Here is a 25,789-nt window from a genome sequence, read left to right as displayed (position 1 = left end):
GTGGGTAGTTGTCAATCTGTCAATCCAGTGGTTTGTGTGCAGCTTCTGTATGCAAAGGGAACTTGGCTCCACCTGTCTACACGTGATGTGCCAGTCAGGGTGTGGCTGTGTTATGAACATTTGGATGTTTCTGTTTGTGACATGCAATGTATGCAGTGTAGTGTGACATGTTGCATATGTGTTGTTGCCTGTATATCTCTGTGGCCCTGCCCATGTGTATTTAGTGTGGTGTTTGTCTTGTTTGTCCTAGATGGTTGGTGTGTTGTGTGTAATGATTGGTATGGTGGCTTACCTATGAGTAGCCCATTGCCATATTGGCCATCCTGGAACTTCTGGTTGATGGTGCAATGACGAAAGATGTATGCGTCATGGACACTGCCAGGATGTTGCTGAAGAGCCGATGGTGATCCACAATGGCCTGCACGTTGATGGAATGTGTGTGCTTGCGGTCCCTATAGAGGTGTTCTGTTGCTGCAGGTGGCATCAGTTGGACATAGGTACAGTCCATTGCACCCAGCACCCAGCAATTTGATAGAACCCTTGCTTGGTCTCCTGCTGCAGATGCTGGGTGTTTGGGAAGCAGATGTGGTGGGGTGTGAGGCTTAGGATTGGGTCCAGGACCTTTGGGAGGAAGAAAGAGAAGGATGACTGGGAGATGCCAGCTGCTTGTGCCCCGTTATCTGGAATGATCCTAAAGCCATCATATGGAGGACTGTGAGGAGTTTTGTCATGGGTGGAAAGTTATGGGGAGTTTGCACCCTTGCCGTGATGTGTGGCACAATATGGTGCAGCAGGCGTACAATGGACTCCGGTTGAGTCTGTACATCCAGACCACATCTTGTTCCCTCATTCCAAGGATGGTTGTCCTCTGTCTGAATATCCTCTCCCTCATCTGCGCTGACATTGTGGCTGCTGTGGTGGTGTTTGGGGTTGCAGCGGTGGTGGTTGAGGGATCTGTTGTCTTCGCAGACGTCTGCGGCGTGTACCCAGCTGGAGCAGTACACCGTCCATGTTGTCCTGGATTTTTTCAAAGCTCCTTCTGTGTGTTTTCCTTGAGTGGTGGTGTGTGAAACTCTTTTTAATGCCTGGTCTGACAGGGCATTAAATGTTGTCACTAATTGGACTTAGTGCCATTTTTTGAGACTGCTTCCTCAGTTAGCATAATTTTTGCATCAGGAGTTAAATATGGCGCTAGGGGGTTAGAGTTGTGTTTAGGACGGGAATGCCTACCTTGCATCTCATTGACGCAAGGTAGTTTTGTGCATCCTAGAAATGGCATTAACCCCAATATTTTGACGCTAGACGGGTCTAGCGTCAAAATATAAATATGGAGTTAGGTTAGCGCCAAAATAAATGGCGCTAAAGCGACGCTAACCATCCAAAAATATGGGCCTAATTGTGGCCATTGCCCCATATATTTAAGAAATGATACAGGATGGACTGAATGTGATGACACTAAGTTAACCTTTAAACACAGATTGCCCAAACATTTATTAAACTATTACCTTCTCATTCTAACTCTTACAATTTAATTGTAGGTAAAAAACAGAACCTTTGTGAATTATCGACTATATACACTACATACTACCTATAGTAGATACGCCATTATGTGGCCTAGCATGGTTGATGACTTGTGAGGAAATCTACTGTTTTAGGTAAGAAATGTAGCCAGTTATTCGGAACACTGTTCCCAAATATAGTGTAACTCACAGTTGTATAAGCACATTAATGTATTTTTTTTTTTTTGACAATCCATTTGGTTTGTGATTTTCCTCAGTGTTTCATGAGGAACATGTAATGCTATTCTGAAACACTTGTGGGTGACAAAAGACAGCATAGATTAGTAACTTTCCAGTTACTACCGTCTGAACCACACTAAATAAAACAAGTTGATTTTTATATCTGTGTATGTTAAATCATGTATATTATATGGGTTGTAACGCAGTGTTTTAATTTAATTTAACTTCAATTGAAAACAACAATTTGTTGCATTAGAAAGCAAGAATAGTATTAGCATTAATATATATGTTGTACATACTTTCTGAGACTTACCGTTCAATTACCTTCTCCTTTACTATTTTTGGAAGGACAGCAGTGAGCAATGACCAGCTTGAGATGGATATTTAAGTCACTCTTCCCTGCGACGATAACTGTTTGGCAGTAAGGATAGTAAGTCACAGTCCCTGCATATGGCTCTACAATATTGCACTGATGCTGGAGCCGGTTGACAACTTGTGACTCAGGTGCTGGAATGGTGGGTGGAGTTGAAGTACTACCTTGTGGTCGTGGTTGAGTGGGCACTCTGGAACTGGAAGGTACAACAGGCAGTGGACTGTCCCCAGGGGTCGCAGAGGTTCCGTCTGCAAGCTGAGCTAAGTACAGATGTTGTCCCTTTTCTCCCGCACCAAATGGGTGGGAGCAGGGCGCTCAGGTGCTTCCTCATACCCGTTGACCTAGGGGGTACTGCTGTCCTGTTTCACGTGAGATTAATTTATTGCACAAGGAACAAGTTACTTTCTTCTCCTCTGGTGGAATAGAAAAGAATTGTCACACAACTGACTCCTTCAGCTTTTTCGGGTGCTCCAACTCCTGTTCCTCCATTGCAATAGCCTCCTCTAATGCATGTGGAGTAGCAGCAGGTTCACCTCCTTCAGCCATGTCAGTAAAATCTCCACCAATAAAGCAGAAGCTGTAGCAGCCCTATGTAAGTTCTGATCAGCTCAAAACCATAACAGAAATAAGCCAAAATACAAACTATCATTACTATTGGCTGGAAATAAATATTTCCAGCCTATCAGAATCTTTGTAACAGTACTCCAAAGACAGTACCATGGTACATTAAACTCTGAAAAAAACCTATTATGCTGCCTGAAGTCGAGTCCCAAGATGGCTACCAACACTTCCTGGTTTGAAGTGGTGGCAGCCAATCAGAGCTGTTCACTTCCCTGTATGAGTGTGTGTTTCTTCGCGAATGCTTGCGGCCAGAGATATCCAAATTTGAATTTCCCTGAATTTCTCAGAAGCTACTGAACAGATTTACTCCAAATAAGCAAAAAGTGTAATATGCGTACTGACAGCTAGTTTTCTGTCAAATTTGGTGTAATTCCATCCAGTGGGTCGGGATGTAGAGGTGTCTAAAGAATCTTATGGGAATTAAGATGGGAAACACATCATTTTTGGAGCCCCCCTTTTTCTTGGCCCCCACCAGACAGATGACCCCGAAACGTTCCAGGTGCCTCAAGAATTACTGCAACACTTTTTTAGGAAAATTTCGTGAAGATTCTTTAAATGTGCCAAAGACATAGGCAAGTCAAAAAACACTTTTTCTATGGATAGTTGGGACCTAGTTTCCATAGGAAAAACATGTTTTGTTTTGCCTGTAACTTTAGTGCTTTTTGACGAATCTTCATGAAATTTTCAAAACTGGTGTCCTGGTCACTTCAAGTGCTGTCTGAAATGTTTTGGGGTCATCTGTCAACCAGGGGCAAGACAAAAAGGGGGGGGGGTCCCAAAACACGTTTTCCCCCTGCAGTTTCCACATTGGATTTTAGACATGACTGCAGCCCGAACTGCTGAACGGAATTACACCAAATTTGACAGAAAGCTAGATCTTGGTCCAGAAAGATCTCTTTTTGTGATTGATTGTGAATCCCTTCAGTAGTTTTGGAGTTGGTAAAGGAAAAACAAAATTGTGTATCTAGAGACGTGGACCCTTCGTGGATCCACTTGTGGAGGACCCGCGGATCCAGGAGAAAAGAAAGGCCATAATTGGCTGGCAGCAACCTCAGAGGAAAGTTGGGGCCATCATTTTCTGTCTCGCATCGGGCCGGGTGAAGGGCAAAATAATGAAAAACTAGTGTAAGGGGTCAGGATACAGGAATCCTGACTCCACAGGAGAGATGAACGGGTCCCAGAGGGACCCATCATGGGCAGAAATTGCCCAATTGTTTTATTCCCCAACCGCGGATCCACCCCGGTGCTCAGCAGGGCCCCCAGTGTTAACTCTTGAAGGATCAGCAGATAAAAAAAAAAAACACCCAGTAACGCTCCAAAACCTACTGCATGCTGCCAAAGGTCGTGCATGGTGTGGGGTTGGATTCATGTGAGGGAGCTGGCTGCAGAGCCTGGCCACAGCCAACCCCTGCCACTGTGCACAGTGGTGGTTGTAATAACATGCAGCAATTATGGCTTCTTAACTATAAGTATAACTGTAACAGCTGAATTCCTATGGTTTTGCATGGGTAAAGCATCAACCTAACTATAACGTCCATGTAACCATTGTTTTTTTCCAGTGAATATGTATATATACATATATATATATACATACACGTGTGTGTGTGTACATACTTATATATTGATATGTATATGTGTGTGTATATGTGTGTGTATATCTATATACATATACATGTATCTACATATATATGCATACTTAAAAATATATATATTTATATATATATATATATATATATATATATATATATATATATATATATATATGTATACACAAATACACACACACATATATATAGGGTATTTAGGGGTTTCCTTATGTATACTTACTTTGTCGTGTGAAGGCATATGTACGGAAAAGGCAATGCATGATAAAGACATTGCATGGTAAAGGTCTGTGATAAATGCATGCGCTGGTAAGTCATACAACTGACAGAGAATGTTTGAAGTAGGAAGGAAGGTGGGGGAGGTATAACAGAGAGAGGGCGAATCAAGAGATAGCTACAATTAGTTCTTGAAGATAAGGGTGAAGATTGTATGGGAGCGGAGTGAGAGAACTCAAGACAGTTGGTCTAACGGAGCAGGGGATGGTGGTGATAATCAGGGAGGTGGAGCAGGGAGGGAAAATGGGAAATTGTAGGTGAACGTGCAATACAGAGAGAGAAATCTGAGCAACTTACAGTGTTGAAGTTGGAAGTAACAGTCAAATACTGAATCCAAATCAGAGCGAAGGGTGTGCAGAGAAAGTAGAAGGAAGAGAGGGAACCCATCTGATACAAAGATGAGAGAATACGTTGGAGATATGAGGGGAAATATGTAAATAATAGTAATGAGAATTGGTAGTGGTAATAGAACTGTGAGAATAAGAGTGAGAGATTTGGTTATAAAGGTGTGGTTAAGAGGTGAACTGGGAGAGGGGAACACATCACAGAGTGATGTAGAAAAAACTGTTAAAGTGATGAGCATGACTTGAAAAGTTGAAGGTAAGAGGGTGATGGGGAAGGAAGGCCATAAGAAGTTAGCTGCCATGGAGGTGAGAGGGACCCTGAGACAGAGCTGCACAAGGTAAAGATGGGGAATGGAAGAGACATTGAATTATATGATAAAGTATGTATGGTATATCTCTTAATAATGTTGCACTAATTGTAGAATTTATAACTTTAGTGATGTGCTTCTTGAGCCGCCACCACAGCCTGCCGCCTCGCTCCTCTGCTCTCCTGGTATCCCAGCAGTCTCCGGGACATCGCCACAGGCAGGAGGAATAGGTGCTATTTATTTGTCGCACCCGATAAAATCACACTGTCCGGGATTCTGAATTTATCAAGTGCTATAAATAGAAGCTATTTAACGTTTTTCAGGAATAACATGGATTTTGATGCTTACTACATAAAAATCTGCATGACACTGTAAATACCGTATGGTTTTCTCCTGTTAGATTTTGGAAGGTTGACCTAAAGAAATTTAAAGAAGGGTGAGGTATATAACACACCCAGTCAGAATTCCGGCCATAATTGTTAAAATACTGTTTTGAGCTCTCTAGCAAGTTAATAATAACTGATTGGACTTGAGTGCGCAAGTCAAAAATGCCTTCCAGGGATAAAATCGAGCTAAGGGCCTAATGTACTAAATACTGTGATCAGTATTGTTGTGACTAGTGTGGTATTTTGCAAACCGACCTAGGTACTGAAAGTTCATTCACAAAATACAAAATCATAGTGGGTCGCAAATCAACCTACCTCCTGAATACTTAAGAGGTAGTTTGCAAATTGCGACACACTACCATTCGCTGCCATCACAGAGATGGTAGCCTGCTGGGGTCCGCAGATCATTATGTCCATGATTGCTTTTAATTAAAGAAATCATTTTTTTAGAATGCTGTCCATTTCCCTTAAAAGGAATGGCACTGGATTTAAAATGTAGTTTACTTTTTTTGTTTTTTTAAGAGGGTGCAGTTGTTTTGTGGATTACTACCTCCTCTTAAAGTTTTTTTTTTTACATTCACAAAGAGAAAGTAGTCCAGAGAGGACACCATCCGTTTTTCAAATAGGCTACCACCTCCTTTGAGATGTAGGTGAAATGTCACTGTTTTGCAACCTGATTTTGGTGGCAAAACATTGATACATAGCATACTGATTGAGCATTTGGAAAGGACTCCAACTTCATGCCCCTTCTTGATACCAAATCGTCATCCTTTTTCAGAAATTTTTAGTGATTTAAAAACACTATTCCGAATCTCTAAGTGCAATCAGTAGATAGGAAAAAGGGTTTTAGCATTTACAAACACTCTGATTTACTGTTTCCAAAGGTTTGTGGACACTAAAACGTCTTGTGCATCTGGCCGAAAGGGTTATAGCACATCTGCTAAAGGAAATTGTATTAATCATAACGTGTTATAATATCACAAAGATAACTAGGTGGGTCCATGTGCCTGCTGCAGAGACATGTGCCTTAAGTGCCAGTTTCACGCTTGTTATGGTCACACCTAAATATACCATTAAAGATAATTAGGCGGGTCAATGTGCCTGCTGCAGAGATATGTGCCTTAAGTGCCAGTTTCACGCTATGGTCACACCGACATCGCTCAATCTGTCAACCTCCTGATGCACAAATCTGTGCATTACTTGCCCTACAGGTTGGAATGCGAACAGGAATTCTCCGTCGTTTATGTACCACAAGCTGATCAAATGAGTATCAATGACATTGGACAAAACAGCACTTGTTCATTAAAGTCCAAAGCACAATTAAGCTTCTAGCGATCACTCTATACATGGTCAATATTAAAGTAGATATTAACTAAGTATTATTAACAGAGGCTCCTGCAACAGTGATCATGCGTAAACAGTATATATTTATTTCTTTTTCATGCTTCTTCAATACAAAAAGATGTGCAGAATTTAAAACAGTCTCCCTTTTCAAGTATTCCCTCCCTGCCCAACCCACAACATGCTTCAGACACCTAAAACAGCACCCTCCCCGAAAACCAGACTACAATACAAAAAGAACAATTCCCCCAAAATTCGCATAACAGAAGTGTGGTGAAAGTTAGGAGGGAGGAAGGGGCGCCCCGCCGGGACCTTATCACAGAACAAAACCATTGGGTGCCGGGAGGCCTCGAGGCTGCGCGATTTTGCATTGACCAAAGAATGTGAGTGCATCATAAGAAGTGACTTCATTTGTAATTCTCACGGAAAGTTATGTAATTTGCAGAGGTCGCAGAAAGTAAAGTTGTCTAAAGCATTTGCTGCAGAAAGTGACATAAGTATGTAAGCTTGTCACAGGAAGTGATGACACAAAGCAAACTCATTGCAAGTAGTGATATTTCTTTATCTTTTACAAAAAGGGATGTTTTACCAGCATCCCCCCAACCCCCACCAGCACCAAAAGATGCAAAGCTTTTACAATAAAACCAAATGTGAAGCATTCATTTCTACTTCTGATAAGAAGTGGTTTGCATTGGTCATAGGAATACACCAGATTTTTACTAGTCACAGGAAGTGATGTCATGATCAAATTAACCATAAGAGACCCATTTAAATGTTCAAAACATGAAGTAAAGCTGTAATGATAATACTCCACACTGGGTCTTTTAATTTTATGTTCATCTGATATGTTTGGTATCATGGAAAAAAACTTGCCTTAACAATATATCATGGCACCTTTGATTGAGCATTATTTCTTGATAACGTAAGAATATTTGAAACCAATCAATTTTTTCTAGTAAGGAACGTGAAATGAATGGTTCCAAGAGATCGCCTTAAAATTCTAAATGTACACATCTGTACAAAGAGATGATGTGATATTGATCGTATTCTTATCCTGAAGTGACATTGTAAGATTATTGGTGTCATGAGAAGATGGTAGATGGTATAGTCTGTAGGAATAATTGATTTGCTAGTCTTTTGATGCAAGCTCTTTGTAGGAAATGATGTCATTATAATCTTACAGCTAACATTGCTTTTTTTTTGTGATGCTTATGATGTCGGTTTGTAGAGGCTATGTCATAACCCTGTTAGTCATCATAAATGGTCTTACAGGATTATTTGCAATACCAAGTGATGTTACCTTCATTTGAAATACTTCTTTATAGATGTGAGGCCATAAGTGTGATCAATTCGGTAAGTGATGTCACTCTTATATGTACTTCAGCAAATGATGTCATATTCTGTGTAACTTATACTTTCCAATGGAAGTGTTGCTATAATCCTCTGTTTTCAGGGGAAAGTTTGAGTTAGGTTATTTACCTAGGAAAGAGAACAGAAATGTTTGGGCAGAAGGTTTGCAATGAGCTAATGGTCGAAAATTTGCAAATTATTCTGATTTATAGGTTTATATTGTTATTTCACCAAACAATGTAGTAAAAGCAGACGTTTTCATCTGTGTCTGTTCTGTGGCCACCCCTTCCTCTTTCATGTTCACACTCACACGTCCTGTTAAGTATTTTGTTACAAGGCATTCTCTGTTAAGAAAGGTGAAAGCACATGTATTCTCAGGGAAATTGTGCAAAGTGCTTTAAACCCAACTCCCTCCCACCACTCCCATATATTCATGCATCAGTATATGAACAAATAAGGCTTTGTTACATTACAAAAGCCCACACGGAGAACACGCAGCAGAGTCCAAAAGCGGAGATGCAGGAGTGACTTGAGCCTAAGGGCGGCCTTGGCAGAACCCCAACAATGGAATGGAGGTCTCTTTTCTTAGGTTTTAGAGTGGTACTTCCTTGTTTTTGGTTGAAAAGGGACTACTTTAAGGCTGCTATCCTTCCTATCATGTATCTCTCTTCCAGCTCTTTGAATAGGATTTTGGATTTGTTGAGCTGCATGACTCCAGATTCATTCAGGAAAGGTGTTAATTTGACAAAAAGTTGGTTACACTGAGGCTTCTTGGCTTGAGATTAGACCTGACGTTGAATTTACAAAAGCAACAACCCAACGTACATCTCATTCTTTCCAAAAAGGGTACTGCTACAAAAGGGTGTGATTTTGGGAGTGTGGTTTGGCTTGAAATTGACGACAAGACTTTGGTTGAAAAGGAGTTGTTAGAAGGAATCTTTGGAGCAGGCAAGGGCTGAGGGGTAGGATGGTTGAAAATACAAGTAGTAGACAGTCCTCATGTATTCTTTCACTGTGCTGTATATAGGGCAGTGTTTAACTTCTGCTGGTGGTTGCTGGTGGTGGGCAGCGGCATTGTTTTTTGGGGACCAAGACTTGCTTATCATCACTAGACACTGACCCAAAGCAAGAGAGAAAGGCAGAAGAGGTAGAAAGAAGGGGGAATAAAAAGATAGATAAACACTGACAAAGGGAGAAAGATGGGAAGAAAACAAACCCGTAAGAGTACAATAAGGAAAAGGGACCTTGGGCTGGTGGAAGAAAGAGAGATGAGGTGGATTCAAGACTATTTGGGTATTTTATCCATGGTAACCAGTTATGGTACTGATTTGATAACAAATTGAACACTGGCATAGGGAATGTAAAGGCCTCATTGTGTTGTCATTTGGAAAATGGTCACCGAATCCCCACTCTCTTCATCACGGTAAACCTTATATGGTATCAGTTTGTTGGAGGCAAATATTGTGCTGCTCTACAGGGCAGACACACCTTCACCTGTCATACATAAGGCCATAAGTGGCTCCTTCAGAGCTGCATTGGGTGTAATGAACATCACCAGGATACGTATGGAGGAGAGGTGGCCTACATATTTACTGGGAAGGTGTACCAGACCCTGTAAAAGAACTTTAGCACCACCTGAGAACTCTTGGTGAAGGCACCCACTCCACCGTAATCCACAGGCAGTGGTCACAAGCTCATAATATCTTTGCAATATTTTGTAAGTATGAACTACACTGTGGGGGCTACAGAGAACATCTAAACACAAATTTGCTATAAGCTGAAAAGGGATAAGATTGTCAAGGTTCTCATCTTTACATGCAAGGGTCCAGAAAGTACAGAGGAGGGGTTGCTTTGACCTATAGGTGAAGAACATCAATATCATAGGGGTGAAGCAGACTATACAGTCACAACTATGGAATTTACAATGACATCTTTAGACTATACATTGATATCTGAAGAGGGTGGTGCATCCTGTGCAAGGCTCCTATATTGAATGAATTGACTACACCATGATGGGTGCCTAAGAGTGGGTGCATTGGCTTTACCCAGTCTTGTGGCTCATTTGAAGGGAGCATAAGATCCTGGACAGATATATATATCAAATGCTTCCTGTGTCTTCTCTTAGCTTTAGCATTGTATTTTACTTAGCTAGGTGTGCTTTTAATCTAGGAGATAAACCCGATTATGATCCTGCCCCAACCTCCTTTTCATACTGACCCTATTACACAAAGAGCGGGTTGTGGCGCACCACCCTCTACAGCATACCAGTGACAGTAACTATTCAATTTGTTATAGATTGAAGAAACAAGCTCAGTTGAGTTGGGACACGCTAACACCTACAAGCGGCAAGAGACAATGCAGTTTCTGGTATGTGCTATATAAACGGTCATTAATATTAAGTGAATGTTATAGGCTAGGACAAAGTTGTCCCGGTAGGAAGTGCTTTTCTCATGGTAAACTTGTAGAACTGGAATGCCAGGACATGTGATATTAGCCAAAGCACCCAAATGAAGGCTGAAGTTTTACTACCCTCTTGTAACTCCCATCAAGGTCAGCGTGTCTTTTACAATGAGCCTCACCCCTATACCCTCCTGACCCGTGAACCGCCCCCACCCACCCCCACACCATCTTGTTCCCTGCATCTCCGGTCGGTGGTGAACTCATAAGGCATGCAAAGATAAGTACAACAAGTGAGTCAACAGCACTTGAGTGCCTCCATCCGTGGCATCGTGCCCCTCCTTTTACTCTGGCAAGTTTTATTTTCTGTAACAGTTCCTTCTCCGAAAAAAATTATTTTCCCCCTCTCCTTTATTTGCAGAATCCTCCCAATTTCTTTTTCTGTACACTCCCCTCTTTTCTCATAATCCTCCCCACCCTGCTCCACTATTTCTTTCTCTGTAGAACTTTCCAAAGAGGGTGTTGATACATTTTGAGAGCCTGATCTCCAACTCCCACCTTCTTTTTTCAGTCGTAAACAGAATTCCTTGTGTGGTGAGATGGATAAAAAAAATCAAGCGGTGAAAAGATGTAAACAATTAGTTTTTGTTTGCCAAATTTCCCAAGCAACCTGTGTTTGGCCGTAGCCACAATACTCTCACCCTGGGGAAAAACAAACCAATTTATAAAAGTTGAACGAAAGTGAAAACACAAAAAAGACCAAAAAGTTCAGAATTTGTTTTACAGAAAAAATGGTCAAATGCCCAGTATGTACGGGGCTATATTTTTTAATTCCTGGTTCCGAAAATCTCTCCCAAATGTTTAACATATGCTCTGTGTCAAGAAAGAATGAGCCCAAAATGTAAATACAAAAACTGCTGAAAAAATAGTCTGTTTCCGACTTATTCCACAATCTCTCTTGCTTCAATGTTTTTGGGAGGGCAATATTCTTGTGCAGTGAGGTGCACTTTGTTTTTACCCTTTCCGTTGTGTTTTTTGAGGCTCAGAACAGTCATTTAAATATGTAAACATGCCACTTTCAGGTCGATGCTTGTTTTATTGTTTTTTCTTTCTTGTGTTTTTTTTTATAACTTTTTTAATTACTTTTCCACCTCCCTGTATATATATTTCCCACTGTTTTAGTTTTTTGCTTTCTTCAAACACCGGAGTTACTTGTAGTTCAGAGTTTGTGGTATTTTACATCCTTTCAAGAAAAAGAAATGTGGTGTTCAGAAATCTTTAAATATAATAAATGTGGGCAAAGGAGGCATTTGAAGGGTGCCCTCGAATGCGGTTGTCTGTCTTTCTTCCTCAATTACTCCTGAATGAGACTGTATGAAAGAGCAGAACTCCAGTCATAGAAACTATTGGAATGGGTCCACATCCGCCCTGGTGCTTAATGTTATCACGTTAAGGAGGGACAAAGTTGTGAAATGATCTGCGTTAAAAAGTAAATATGGGTGGATTCCATGTCGTTTCTCGTCCATGCTCACTTTATCCATTCTCCTGCTCTTTCCTTTGGTGGGCAGATGTGAGTTGCGTGATGGTGATGCATGCTGCAGAAAGGTGTAAAGATCCTTCTTGTAGTCTTGTGCAGATGTTGCCTTGCAGTATGGGGTTGCTGGGAAGTGATTTGCCCGTCTCAACCCAAAACTATGACAGAGAAAATAGAAAACAAATAGTTAGTCAGAGAATAATTCCAGTTTGTTTCAGAGACAGATATATTGACAGTAATAGTTGAATATTCAGTTAATGTTCAGTGGTTAGATACATTCACTATGCAAATGGGAGTGGATGCAGTGCATTATTGTCAACTTCCTTGACAGCTGCAGTGCTTAATTTATGCCCGTGGCTGCAGGTGTGGGTATCAGCACTCTTTTTTGGGGTTCTGAGAATTATCATCAGATTTTGATCCTGAGTAAGAGAGAGAAATGAATAAAAGTGAAAACGAAAGCAGAAATGAAAATATGAAAACAGTGACAAAGGGAGAAAGCCTGGATGAAAAAGAAACTGCCAGGGTAATTGAAAGATATTAAGAAGTAAAGAGTGATGAAAGAAAGAGACATGAGGTGGTATCACCTCAGCAGCACCAGTGCTGGGTTTATAAGAGAGATTCTGAGTCCCTCCCATTGTTTCACTTATTTTTTTTGTCTTTTACATATTAAGCATTTGATGGCGTTTCACAACTGTGAGAGCTTATGGACACGCTGTAAGGCACTTTGGGGGTGATTCTCACCCTGGCGGGTGGCGGAGGCCGCCCGCCAGAGTTCCCCCCTCCAAAATACCGCTCTGCGGTCGAAGGACCGCTGAGGGTATTTTGGGTTTTGCACTGGGCTGGCGGGCGACCGCCAAAAGGCCGCCCGCCAGCCCAGTGCAAAACACCCTTCCCACGAGGACGCCGGCTCAGAATTGAGCCGGCGGAGTGGGAAGGTGCGACGGGTGCAGTTGCACCCGTCACGAATTTCAGTGTCTGCAAAGCAGACACTGAAATTCTTATTGGGGCCCTCTTACGGGGGCCCCTGAAGTGCCCATGCCATTGGCATGGTCACTGCAGGGGCCCCCAGGGGCCCCGCGACACCCCATACCGCCATCCTGTTCCTGGCGGGAGAACCGCCAGGAACAGGATGGCGGTATGGGGTGTCAGAATCAAGCTGCGCCGCCGTGGAGGATTCATTTGGGCAGCGGAAAACCGGCGGGAGACCGCCGGTTTTCCACTTCTGACCGCGGCCGAACCGCCGCTGTCAGAATGCCCAGCGGGGCACCGCCAGCCTGTTGGCGGTGCCCCCGTCATTTTAGCCCTGGCGGTCTTGGACCGCCAGGGTTAGAATGACCCCCTTTGTCAGCTGTCATGGACCATATTTATTCTGTGTGGTAGCTGGCAAGCATGTTTCTGCCGTCATTGGAAGCTGCCAATGTTTTTTTTTGTGTTTAGAGCTGCCAAACATGCTTTTCTTCTTTAACTGAGGTCAGTCAGGCTTTTATGCGTTTATTTGTTTCTTTATTCATTGATTAAACAATATTGCACAAGCAAGACCTATGGCATTATGTATTATTAAATATATAATATAGTAATACAGTGAAATATATACTACAGTAACATAAAGCAATTATAGACTGACTAAATCATGACTGAGAGTACATACAGTGGGAAAAATATTTCCAAGTACAGCACTGATTTCAAATCTACTACATAGAACCAAATGTATTTCATAGTTCAATGTGGCAACGAAATGCAGGCTTAATAGCATTTCTTAAACTGTATCATAGGGCGGAACTTTCCTAATGTCCGGTATTATGGATTTATGGACTCTAGGTTCACTTTCTGAGAAAAAGTGGCTTAGAATTTTTGCCGCCTTAAAAACTGGTGTTTTGGGCAAGGTAGTGTGGGTGGTTCCAATAATATGCCTTTATGTTTGATTCAGTCTGGCTTAAAGATGCCCCTCACCTGTGTTGGAGAATGGTTGAGAATCATCAGTGCTTAATTTGTAAAAGATTAAGGGCAAGATTTAACAGGGCCTAGCACCATCAAAACATCAGTGTAATTTTTGTTGACACTAATGTGGCATTAGATGGCCAAAAACAGTGCGCCATATTTACAAAGTACAATGCTTGCATTACACCACTTTGTAAACTCTTGCACCACATTATGCCTGTGCCAGGCATAATGAATGCAAGGGGGGCATTCCTCCGCTAGGGGGGCTGAAAATGGCACAAAGAAATCTAAGAGATTTCTTTGTGTCATTTTTATCTGCATTTTTAATGCCTGCTCAGAGCAGTCGTTAAAAGGAGGCTCTCATTGTTTTCAATGGGCCTCTGGGTGCTTTGCAGGATTAGCGTCAACATTGTTTATGCTAATCCTGCAAAGCGCCGAACTAGCGTAACAAATTATGACCCAAGTTCTCTAACTACTGCCATGGTGTGCCGTATATTAAATACTGCACACACATGGTGGCGTTAGAGGGTTGCAAGAAAAGTGGGGCTGCACTAGGTGCAGCCCCACTTTTCATAAATCTGCCTTTAAGTTCCGGGGCTCAAACTTTAGCTCAGAAGAACGCAGCAGGAACGATGAAACATTGGGGTGCTAAATACAAAGGCTGCATAGTCTTGATTCCACCTCAAGCCTCTTTAATCCATCACCAGACACTCCCTGCCTCTGTATCTCTCTCATGCAGGTTCCTTTTCATCCCTACTCTCTCTCTCCCTTTTTTATCATTGTTTTTCTGTTTTTCTCTTCCTCGTTCGTTCCCCTTTTGTTTTTTTTCTCTCTGTGGCTCTGGTTCAAAGTTTGTTGAGGTAAAATAAATGTCAGCCCCCAAAACTCAGTGCTGGTGGTTGTGGGCTGCACCTGTAACCCCCACGTCCGATTAAGCACTGGCAACGAAGTCTGTTGCCTCTAGGGCACAAATTGAGTACCGAGGAATAACTGTGAGGGCTACAGCAACGGAATGGGCCTCAGCATCCCACCTCTGTCCTTTACGGAAGGAACGTGACACGTTCCAGTCCATCTGCTGCACAGGGTTGAAACGAGGCTTTCATGGGCAACAAAGAAAATCAGTTCACAGGGCATGCGTGCTTTTATGGTTCCCGCTCCCATCTACAAGAAATCTTTGCAAATAATAGTATTTACTAGTTTTTTGTACGGGTTTTATGTTGCAGGATAATAAATATAGGTTCATTTTTTCATTACACGTTTTTTTCTATAAAATGAATGTACATAATTTCTAAAATTACATGAATGTATAGAACCACGATCCGTCAGCAAAGCTATGAAAGACTGCCTCCTTGTGTAACTACGTCTTCTAAATAAAAGTTGTAGTGTACTTAAATGTTGTCATTGTTTTCGGATTGAAACCTAGAAAAAGAATCAAAGGTTTCGATTTAAACATCCTTTCCCTCTAAAACAATTGTACAAATGACTTTGTGTCTGTTTGGATGTGCCCTATAGCAAACTACACAGTGTAGGAACGTAGCCTCTTTCTAGCGTTGTTACCCCCATTTTTGGCCTGTTTGTGAGTATATGTCAGGGTGTTTTTACTGTCTCACTGGGATCCTGCTAGCCACGGCACAGTGGTCATAGTGAAAACCCTATGTTGTCAGTTTGTTTGATATGTGTCACTGGGATCCTCCTAGCCAGGACCCCAGTGCTCATACGTTTGTGGCCTATATGTGTTCCCTGTGTGGTGCCTAACTGTATCACTGAGGCTCTGCTAACCAGAACCTCAGTGTTTATGCTCTCTCTGCTTTCTAAATTTGTCATTTGACTAATTTTACAAATTCTCATTGGCACACTGGTACACCCATATAATTCCCTTGTATACGGTACCTAGGTACCCAGGGTATTGGGGTTCCAGGAGATCCCTATGGGCTGCAGCATTTCTTTTCCTACCCATAGGGAGCTCAGACAATTCTTACACAGGTCTGCCACTGCAGCCAGAGTGAAATAACGTTGACGTTATTTCACAGCCATTTTTCACTGCACATAAGTAACTTATAAGTCGCCTATATGTCTAACCCTCACTTGGTGAAGGTTAGGTGCCAAGTTACTTAGTGTGTGGGCACCCTGGCACTAGCCAAGGTGCCCCCACATCGTTCAGGGCAAATTCCCCGAACTTTGTGAGTGGGGGGACACAATTACACGAGTGCACTATACATAGGTCACAACCTATGTATAGCGTCACAATGTTAACTCCGAACATGGCCATGTAACATGTCTAAGATCATGGAATTGTCACCCCAATTGGGGTGACAATTCCATGATCCCCCGGGTCTCTAGCACAGAACCCGGGTACTGCCAAACTGCCTTTCCGTGGTTTCCACTGCAGCTGCTGCCAACCCCTCAGACAGGATTCTGCCCTCCTGGGGTGTGGGCAGCCCCAGCCCAGGAAGGCAGAACAAAGGATTTCCTCTGAGAGAGGGTGTTACACCCTCTCCCTTTGGAAATAGGTGTGAAGGACTGGGGAGGAGTAGCCTCCCCCAGCCTCTGGAAATGCTTTGATGGTCATCTCTGCATAAGCCAGTCTACACCGGTTCAGGGATCCCCCAGCCCTGCTCTGGCGCGAAACTGGACAAAGGAAAGGGGAGTGACCACTCCCCTGACCAGTACCTCCCAGGGGAGGTGCCCAGAGCTCCTCCAGTGTGTCCCAGACCTCTGCCATCTTGGATTGAGAGGTGTTGGGGGCACACTGGCCTGCTCTGAGTGGCCAGTGCCAGTAGGTGACGTCAGAGACCCCCTCTGATAGGCTCTTACCTCTTTTGGTAGCCAATCCTTTCATGGTAGCCAAACCTCCTTTTCTGGCTATTTAGGGTCTCTCCTCTGGGGTATTCATCAGATAACGAATGCAAGAGCTCACCAGAGTTCCTCTGCACTTCCCTCTTTGAATTCTGCCAAGGATCGACCGCCGACTGCTCCAGGACGCCTGCAAAACCGCAACAAAGTAGCAAGACAACTACCAGCAACATTGTAGCGCCTAATCCTGCCGGCTTTCTTGACTGTTTCCTGGGGGTGCATGCTCTGGGGGCTGTCTCCCTTCAACCTGCACTGGAAGCCAAGAAGAAATCTCCTGTGGGTCGACGGAATCTTCCCCTTGCTAACGCAGGCACCAAAAGGCTGCATCACCGGTCCTCTGGTTCCCCTCTCATCCTGACGAGCGTGGTCCCTGGAACACAGGAGCTATATCCAAGTGACTCCCACAGTCCAGTGATCCTTCAGTCCAAGTTTGGTGGAGGTAAGTCCTTGCCTCCCCACGCTGAACTGCAAACCTGTGTACTGCGTGATTTGCAGCTGCTCCGGCTTCAGTGCACTTCTCCAAGGATTCCTTTGTGCACAGCCTAGCCTGGGTCCCCAGCACTCCGTCCTGCAGTGCTCAACCCTCTGAGTGGGACTCCGACGTCGTGGGACCCTCCTTTGTGACTCTGAGCCAGCTCCGGTTCACAAATCTTCTAAGTGCCTGCTCTGGTACTTCTGTGGGTGCTGCCTGCTTCTGTGGGGGCTCTCTGAGTTGCTGGGTGCCTCCTCTGTCTCCTCCTCCAAGGGGCGACATCCTGGTCCTTCCTAGTCCCCAGCAGCACCCAAAAACCTCTACCGCAACCCTTGCAGCTAGCAAGGCTTGTTTGTGGTATTTCTATGTGGAAACACTTTTGCAACCTCCAGCACGCCGTGGGACATCTTCTATCCAAAGGAAAAGTTCCTAGCTCTCTTTGTTGTTGCAGAATCCTAGGCTTCTTCCATCCAGAGGCAGCCTTCTTGCACCTTCATCCGGGGTTTCCTGGGCTCCTGCCCCCCCGGACACTATTGCGACTCTTGGTCCCCTTGCCTTGCAGGTTCTCAGGTCCAGGAATCCGTCTTCAGTGCTTTGCTGGTGTTTGTGGCTCTTGCAGAATCCCCCTATCACGACTATTGTGTCCTTTTGGGGTAGTAGGGGTACTTTACTCCTACTTTTCAGTGTCTTGGGGTGGGGTATTTTGGACACCCTGACTGTTTTCTTACAGTCCCAGCGACCCTCTACAAGCTCCCATAGGTCCGGGGTCCATTCGTGATTCGCATTCCACTTTTGGAGTATATGGTTTGTGTTGCCCCTAGACCTATGTTCACCTATTGCATCCTATTGTAATTCTACACTGTTTGCATTACTTTTCTTACTATTACTTACCTGTTTTGGGTTTGTGTACATATAACTTGTGTATATTACTTACCTCCTAACTGAGGGTACTCACTGAGATACTTGTGGCATATTGTCATAAAAATAAAGTACCTTTATTTTTAGTAACTCTGAGTATTGTTTTTTCTTATGATATTGTGCTATATGAGGTATGTGGTATAGTAGGAGCTTTGCATGTCTCCTAGTTCAGCCTAAGCTGCTCTGCCATAGCTACCTTCTATCAGCCTAAGCTGCTAGAAACACCTCTATTCTACTAATAAGGGATAACTGGACCTGGCACAGGGTGTAAGTACCACAAAGTACCCAGTATAAGCCAGGCCAGCCTCCTACATTGGTGGTGCAGCGGTGGGATAAGTACTTGCAACTGGTTTACCACTTTGCCATTTGGTACTTTTCATAAGAGAATCATATACCAAATAGTTCAGTATATGTACACTTAACCAAAAAAGTTTATTTTCTATTCTAAAACTTTTAACAAAGTTTCTGAAAAGTTTTGAAAACTTATAAAAGTTTTCCAAAAGTTTGAAAAAGTTTGTTCTCTGTGCTTTCTAAAGTTCTAAAACTTTTTCTCTCTCTATCCTTAAACCTTTTTCTATCATGTCTGTTGTAGAGCCCACTCCAAAAACTGTTAATGCAACATATGAGAGTTTGAACTATAAACGTTTGAGGGGTCTCTGCCTGGATAGAGGTTTGAGTATAGGTAAGAATCATACAAAAGAGTTTCTCTTTAACATGCTCATTGTAGATGACCAGAACCAGTCTGGCCCATCTCAGGAGAGGTTTGAAAATGGGGAAGCTTACCAGCCAGACTCAGAGGAGTGCCCTGAAGAAGCTGGGGAGGATTCTTACAAAGTCCTGCCCCCTAGCAGGGCACCTAGTGACACTGGTAGTGTTAGAGGATCCCACACCAGTAGGGCATCTTTCACCCCTAGAGGCCAGGTTACTAGGGTCCAGACAGATAGGGACAGGTCTCCCTCTGAAACTTCCCACATTTCCTCTGTGTCTAAACATTCCCAACCCACCCACCCCGAGGATAACTTGATGGAAAGGGAACTCAGAAAGCTGAGGGTAGAAGAGACCAGACTGAAGCTTAAACAGCAGCAGCTGGCCTTAGATAGGGAATCCCTAGACATAGAGAGGGAAATACAGAGGCTGGGGTTAGTTCCACATGGTGGCAGCAGCAGTATTTCTGATAGTAATCCTGTTAGAGAGCAAGATTCCAGGAATCTGCACAAGATAGCCCCCCTTACAAGGAGGGGGATGACATTAATACGTGGTTTGCTGCACTTGAGAGGGCCTGTATGGTACTGTTGGTCCCTCAAAGGCAGTGGGCTGCTATTTTGTGGCTATCTTTCACTGGAAAGGGTAGGGATAGGCTCCCTACTGTCAGAGAAAGTGATGCCAATAATTACAAAGTTTTGAAAGATACACTCTTGGATGGAGTTGGTTTAACCACTGAACAATACAGGAGTAAGTTCAGAGACACCAGAAAAGAGTCCTCTCAAGACTGGAAAGATTTTGTTGACTGTTCAGTGAAGGCCTTGGGAGGTTGGTTACATGGCAGTAAAGTTTCTGACTATGAAAGCCTGTATAATCTTATTCTGAGAGAGCATATTCTTAACAATTGTGTGTCTGATTTGTTGCACCACTACTTGGTAGACTCAGATCTGACCTCTCCCCAAGAATTGGGAAAGAAGGCAGACAAATGGGTCAGAACAAGAGTGAACAGAAAAGTTCATACAGGAGGTGACAAGGATGGCAAGAAGAAAGATTTTGAGAAATCTCAAGATAAGCATGGGGATAAAGGTAAAACTAAAGATCCTTCTTCAAATCCTAAACACTCTTCAGGGGGTGGGGATAAATCAAATTCTTCCTCTTCTTCACAACACACACACTTTAAAAGGCCTTGGTGCTATGTGTGTAAAAATAAAGGCCATAGGCGAGGGGATAAGTCCTGTCCAGGTAAACACCCTGAGCCTACCACCACTAATACATCAAACTCTAGTGCCCCTAGCAGTAGTGTTAATAGTGGTGGGACTGCTGGCAACAGTCAAAATAAGGGTGTAGTTGGGTTCACTTATGGGTCCATCATAGAAACTGGGGTAGTCAGTCCCAGACAGTTTCTGTCACACCTGGTGGCATTGGCCTTGCCACACTGGCTGCTTGTCCCCTTACAATGGATAAGTATAGGCAGACAGTTTCAATAAATGGTGTTGAGGCTCAGGCCTACAGGGACACAGGTGCCAGTATCACTTTGGTGACTGAAAACCTAGTGTCTCCTGAACAACACATCATTGGACAACAGTACAAGATTATTGATGTCCATAACTCCACTAAGTTCCTTCCCTTGGCTATAATTCAGTTTAGTTGGGGTGGAGTTGCTTGCCCTAAGCAGGTGGTAGTTTCACCTAGCTTACCTGTAGACTGTCTCTTAGGTAATGACCTAGAGGCCTCAGGTTGGGCTGAGGTAGAGTTTAATACCCATGCAGCCATGCTGGGTATCCCTGAGGAATTGCTTCCTCTCATTTCAGCTGAAATGAAAAAGCAAAGGAGAGAAAAAGGCCTGAAAACTCAGGATCCTTCTCCAACAACAGCTAAAAAGGGCATCACAGTATCCCCCACCCACCCTGCCATTCAGGATACCATTCCTGTGGTAGGAGAAACCTCTCCTGGGGTGGCACCTGTACCAAGGGAAACATCAGCTAACGCAGCTGTACTCCCTGAGGTAGAAGTACCTCTCTGTGGGATAACTAATATTGGTGAGAAAAAGTGCACCATTTTAGTTAACATGGAGCATCCCTCCAGCCCTCCCAGAGAAACTTTAGTGCAGCAACCCTGCACTGCCTCACAACACGTAGGACAGCAGCCCTGCCCTAGTCTGGAGCTCATAGGACAGCATCCCTGCCCTGCTCCAACTCAAGAGAAACAGCATCCCTGTTCTCTCTTGCAGTCATATGGACAAGGTTTTTGCCCAGCTATGGCTTTATTGAGACAGCATCCCTGTCTGGCATTCTCATCACTTGATATAGGTCCAGTGGACAATTCCCACTGCTCAAAACTTAAACATACTAATAGGAACTCTGAAAATATGACTTCACATTGTTGGCTAGCTAAACAACTTCAAACAGGGTGGTTTACATCCCCACAGGGAAGTAACCATATAGTGGATGATAAAGGGAGTAACCATTATATTTCAGAGCTACTCTCCACTTATCACCACTTAGACAATAAAGACTCAACTGGCCAAGGCTAGCCTTATTTTCCTTCGTTTGGGGCGGGGGGGTGTAGGAAGGTAGCCTCTTTCTAGCCTTGTTACCCCCACTTTTGGCCTGTTTGTGAGTATGTGTCAGAGTGTTTTTACTGCCTCACTGGGATCCTGCTAGCCAGGGTCCAGTGCTCATAGTGAAAACCCTATGTTGTCAGTTTGTTTGATATGTGTCACTGGGATCCTGCTAGCCAGGACCCGAGGGCTCATATGTTTGTGGCCTATATGTGTTCCCTGTGTGGTGCCTAACTGTATCACTGAGGCTCTGCTAACCAGAACCTCAGTGTTTATGCTATCTCTGCTTTCTAAATTTGTCACTGCAGGCTAGTGACTAATTTTACCAATTCTCATTGGCACACTGGTACACCCATATAATTCCCTTGTATATGGTACCTAGGTACCCAGGGTATTGGAGTTCCAGGAGATCCCTTTAGGCTGCAGCATTTCTTTTGCCACCCATAAGGAGCTCAGTCAATTCTTACACAGGACTGCCACTGCAGCCTGAGTGAAATAACGTCCACGTTATTTCACAGCCATTTTTCACTGCACATAAGTAACTTATAAGTCACCCATATGTCTAACCCTCACTTGGTGAAGGTTAGGTGCCAAGTTACTTAGTGTGTGGGCACCCTGGCACTAGCCAAGGTGCCCCCACATTGTTCAGGGCGAATTTCCCGGACTTTGTGAGTGTAGGGACACCATTACACGCGTGCACTATACATAGGTCACTACCTATGTATAGCGTAACAATGTTAACTCCTAACATGGCTATGTAACATGTCTAAGATCATGGAATTGTCACCCCAATACCATTCTGGTATTGGGGTGACAATTCCATGATCCCCCGGGTCTCTAGCACAGAACCCGGGTACTGCCAAACTGCCTTTCTGTGGTTTCCACTGCAGCTGCTGCCAACCCCTCAGATAGGATTCTGCCCTCCTGGGGTCTGGGCAGCCCCAGCCCAGGAAGGCAGAACAAAGGAATTCCTCTGAGAGAGGGTGTTACACCCTCTCCCTTTGGAAATAGGTGTGAAGGGCTGGGGAGGAGTAGCCTCCCCCAGCCTCTGGAAATGCTTTGATGTCATCTCTGCATAAGCCAGTCTACACTGGTTCAGGGATCCCCCAGCCCTGCTCTGGCACGAAACTGGACAAAGGAAAGGGGAGTGACCACTCCCCTGACCAGTACCTCCCAGGGGAGGTGCCCAGAGCTCCTCCAGTGTGTCCCAGACCTCTGCCATCTTGGATTGAGAGGTGTTGGGGGCACACTGGCCTGCTCTGAGTGGCCAGTGCCAGTAGGTGACGTCAGAGATCCCCTCTGATAGGCTCTTACCTCTTTTGGTAGCCAATCCTTTCTTGGTAGCCAAACCTCCTTTTCTGGCTATTTAGGGTCTCTCCTCTGGGGTATTAGTCAGATAACGAATGCAAGAGCTCATCAGAGTTCCTCTGCACTTCCCTCTTCGACTTCTGCCAAGGATCGACCGCTGACTGCTCCAGGACGCCTGCAAAACCGCAACACAGTAGCAAGATGACTACCAGCAACATTGTAGCGCCTAATGCTGCCGGCTTTCTCAACTGTTTCCTGGTGGTGCATGCTCTGGGGGCTGTCTCCCTTCACCCAGCACTGGAAGCCAGGAAGAAATCTCCCGTGGGTCGACAGAATCTTCGCCCTGCTAACGCAGGCACCATAAGACTGCATCACTGGTCCTCTGGGTCCCCTCTCATCCTGACGAGCGTGGTCCCTGGAACACAGGAGCAATATCCAAGTGACCCCCACTGTCCAGTAATCCTTCAGTCCAAGTTTGGTGGAGGTAAGTCCTTGCCTCCCCACGCTAGACTACAAACCTGTGTACTGCGTGATTTGCAGCTGCTCAGGCTTCTGTGCACTTCTCCAAGGATTCCTTTGTGCACAGCCTAGCCTGGGTCCCCAGCACTCCATCCTGCAGTGCTCAACCCTCTGAGTTGGACTCCGACGTCGTGGGACCCTCCTTTGTGACTCTGAGCCAGCTCCGGTTCACAAATCTTCTAAGTGCCTGCTCCGGTACTTCTGCGGGTGCTGCCTGCTTCTGTGGGGGCTCTCTGAGTTGCTGAGCACCCCCTCTGCCTCCTCCTCCAAGGGGCAACATCCTGGTCCTTCCTGGTCCCCAGCAGCACCCAAAAACCTCTACTGCAACCCTTGCAACTAGCAAGGCTAGTTTGCAGTATTTCTGCGTGGAAACACTTCTGCAACCTCCAGCACGCCTTGGGACATCTTCCATCCAAAGGAGAAGTTTGTAGCTCTCTTCGTTGTTGCAGAATCCTAGGCTTCTTCCATCTGGAGGCAGCCTTCTTGCACCTTCATCTGGGGTTTCCTGGGCTCCTGCCCCCCGGACACTATCGCGACTCTTGGACTTGGTCTCCTTGCCTTGCAGGTCCTCAGGTCCAGGAATCTGTCTTCAGTGCTTTTCTGGTGTTTGTGGTTCTTGCAGAATCCCCCTATCACGGCTATTGTGCCCTTTTGGGGTAGTAGGGATACTTTACTCCTACTTTTCAGTGTCTTGGGGTGGGGTATTTTGGACACCCTGACTGTTTTCTTACAGTCCCAGCGACCCTCTACAAGCTCCCATAGGTCCGGGGTCCATTCGTGATTCGCATTCCACTTTTGGAGTATATGGTTTGCGTTGCCCCTAGACCTATGTTCACCTATTGCTTCCTATTGTAATTCTACACTGTTTGCATTACTTTTCTTACTATTACTTACCTGTTTTGGGTTTGTGCACATATAACTTGTGTATATTCCTTGCCTTCTAACTGAGGGTACTCACTGAGATACTTGTGGCATATTGTCATAAAAATAAAGTACCTTTATTTTTAGTAACTCTGAGTATTGTGTTTTCTTATGATATTGTGCTATATGATATAAGTGGTATAGTAGGAGCTTTGTGTGTCTCCTAGTTCAGCCTAAGCTGCTTTGCCATAGCTACCTTCTATCAGCCTAAGCTGCTAGAAACACCTCTATTCTACTAATAAGGGATAACTGGACCTGGCACAGGGTGTAAGTACAACAAAGGACCCACTATAAGCCAGGCCAGCCTCCTACACACAGCACATTGGTTTACTTTGTTCGCTTTTTCATATATGAGATGTATCATTCAGCATGTGATTGTGTACATATTTTTTTATAAAATGGATTAGAATGCATCAACCCCGTGTAAATGTCTCTGCTCAGACAAACGGCCGGTGTAAATGTGAAAAAGGGAATTATAGGAAAGGGCCCGGGCTCCCATCTGTACTCGCTGCACAATTATTCTGTTTTTTTTAATCAGCGAACACCCAGACACACACACGTAGCTTTGCAACGTGGATTTTTGTTGAAGCGGAAGCCAAGAGATTTGGGGCGCTCCACGACTGAGGGGGTTAAACAAGGTCATTGAGTTGAGACATGTGTGAATGCATGTCCAGCAGCTGGTGTGGAAAGCAGCAACAACACTGTTTTCGTCAGGGTCGGTTTTAGGTGGTGAACTAACATGCAAGCCTACATATACTGGAGCATGTTAGCCATTAATTCAACGACGACTGGAAAGAAGAGACACTTTCAGATTGAGCTGGGTGTCATCTGCTTTGAAGTGATATGAGACCTTACAAGAAGAAAGAGTAAAGGTTAGAGGTCCTGTGTAAAAGGATAGAGAATAGATCCATGGGGAATCCATTGCTGGATCAGCACAGCGTCAAAGAGGAAGCTTGCCATGTTTATTATGCAATGATTACAGTTTTTCAAGTATCATGAGAACCAGATGTGGTCTCTGCCACACAAATGCGTTTTTTCCATTTTTCCTTTGAAGATTTTCTAGATAGTGGCCTGGTCCACTATGTCAAAGGTAGCTAACAATTCCAGAAGTATAAGGAGACCGGAGTCATATTTCTATAGGATCTGAGAGCATAATATTTTTTTTAAAACAATTGTAATTGAAGTGTTTAATTTCAACTCCAAAATGCACTTCAGACCAATATATTTATCCCACCTTGAGCGAAGGGAACACATCAAAGAAAAAATCCTATTGGCCACACATCATGAAAAATCCTTATTGAGCCCTAATCATGTGTCATTGTTCC

The 25,789-nt window shown here is 44.1% G+C and overlaps 1 protein-coding gene across 2 annotated transcripts in view; it reads right to left on the bottom strand.

Moving 5' to 3' along the window:
- Window positions 1-7,063: 7,063 nt before the first annotated feature.
- The window catches only part of PRRT2 (proline rich transmembrane protein 2), a 414,525-nt gene continuing 395,799 nt past the window's right edge, over window positions 7,064-25,789 (bottom strand). For both annotated transcript variants that reach the window (XM_069244090.1, XM_069244091.1), the window contains exon 4: window positions 7,064-12,431. In XM_069244090.1, the coding sequence (XP_069100191.1) occupies window positions 12,421-12,431 (11 nt within the window). In that variant the 3' untranslated portion in view covers window positions 7,064-12,420. The remainder of the gene's footprint in view (window positions 12,432-25,789) is intronic.

The sequence above is a fragment of the Pleurodeles waltl genome, chromosome 7 (assembly GCF_031143425.1).
Source record: "Pleurodeles waltl isolate 20211129_DDA chromosome 7, aPleWal1.hap1.20221129, whole genome shotgun sequence".
In the NCBI taxonomy this organism is placed as follows: Eukaryota; Metazoa; Chordata; class Amphibia; order Caudata; family Salamandridae; genus Pleurodeles; species Pleurodeles waltl.
The sequence above is the reverse complement of the archived record's forward strand: the minus strand, read 5'-3'. Positions and strand labels throughout refer to the sequence as shown.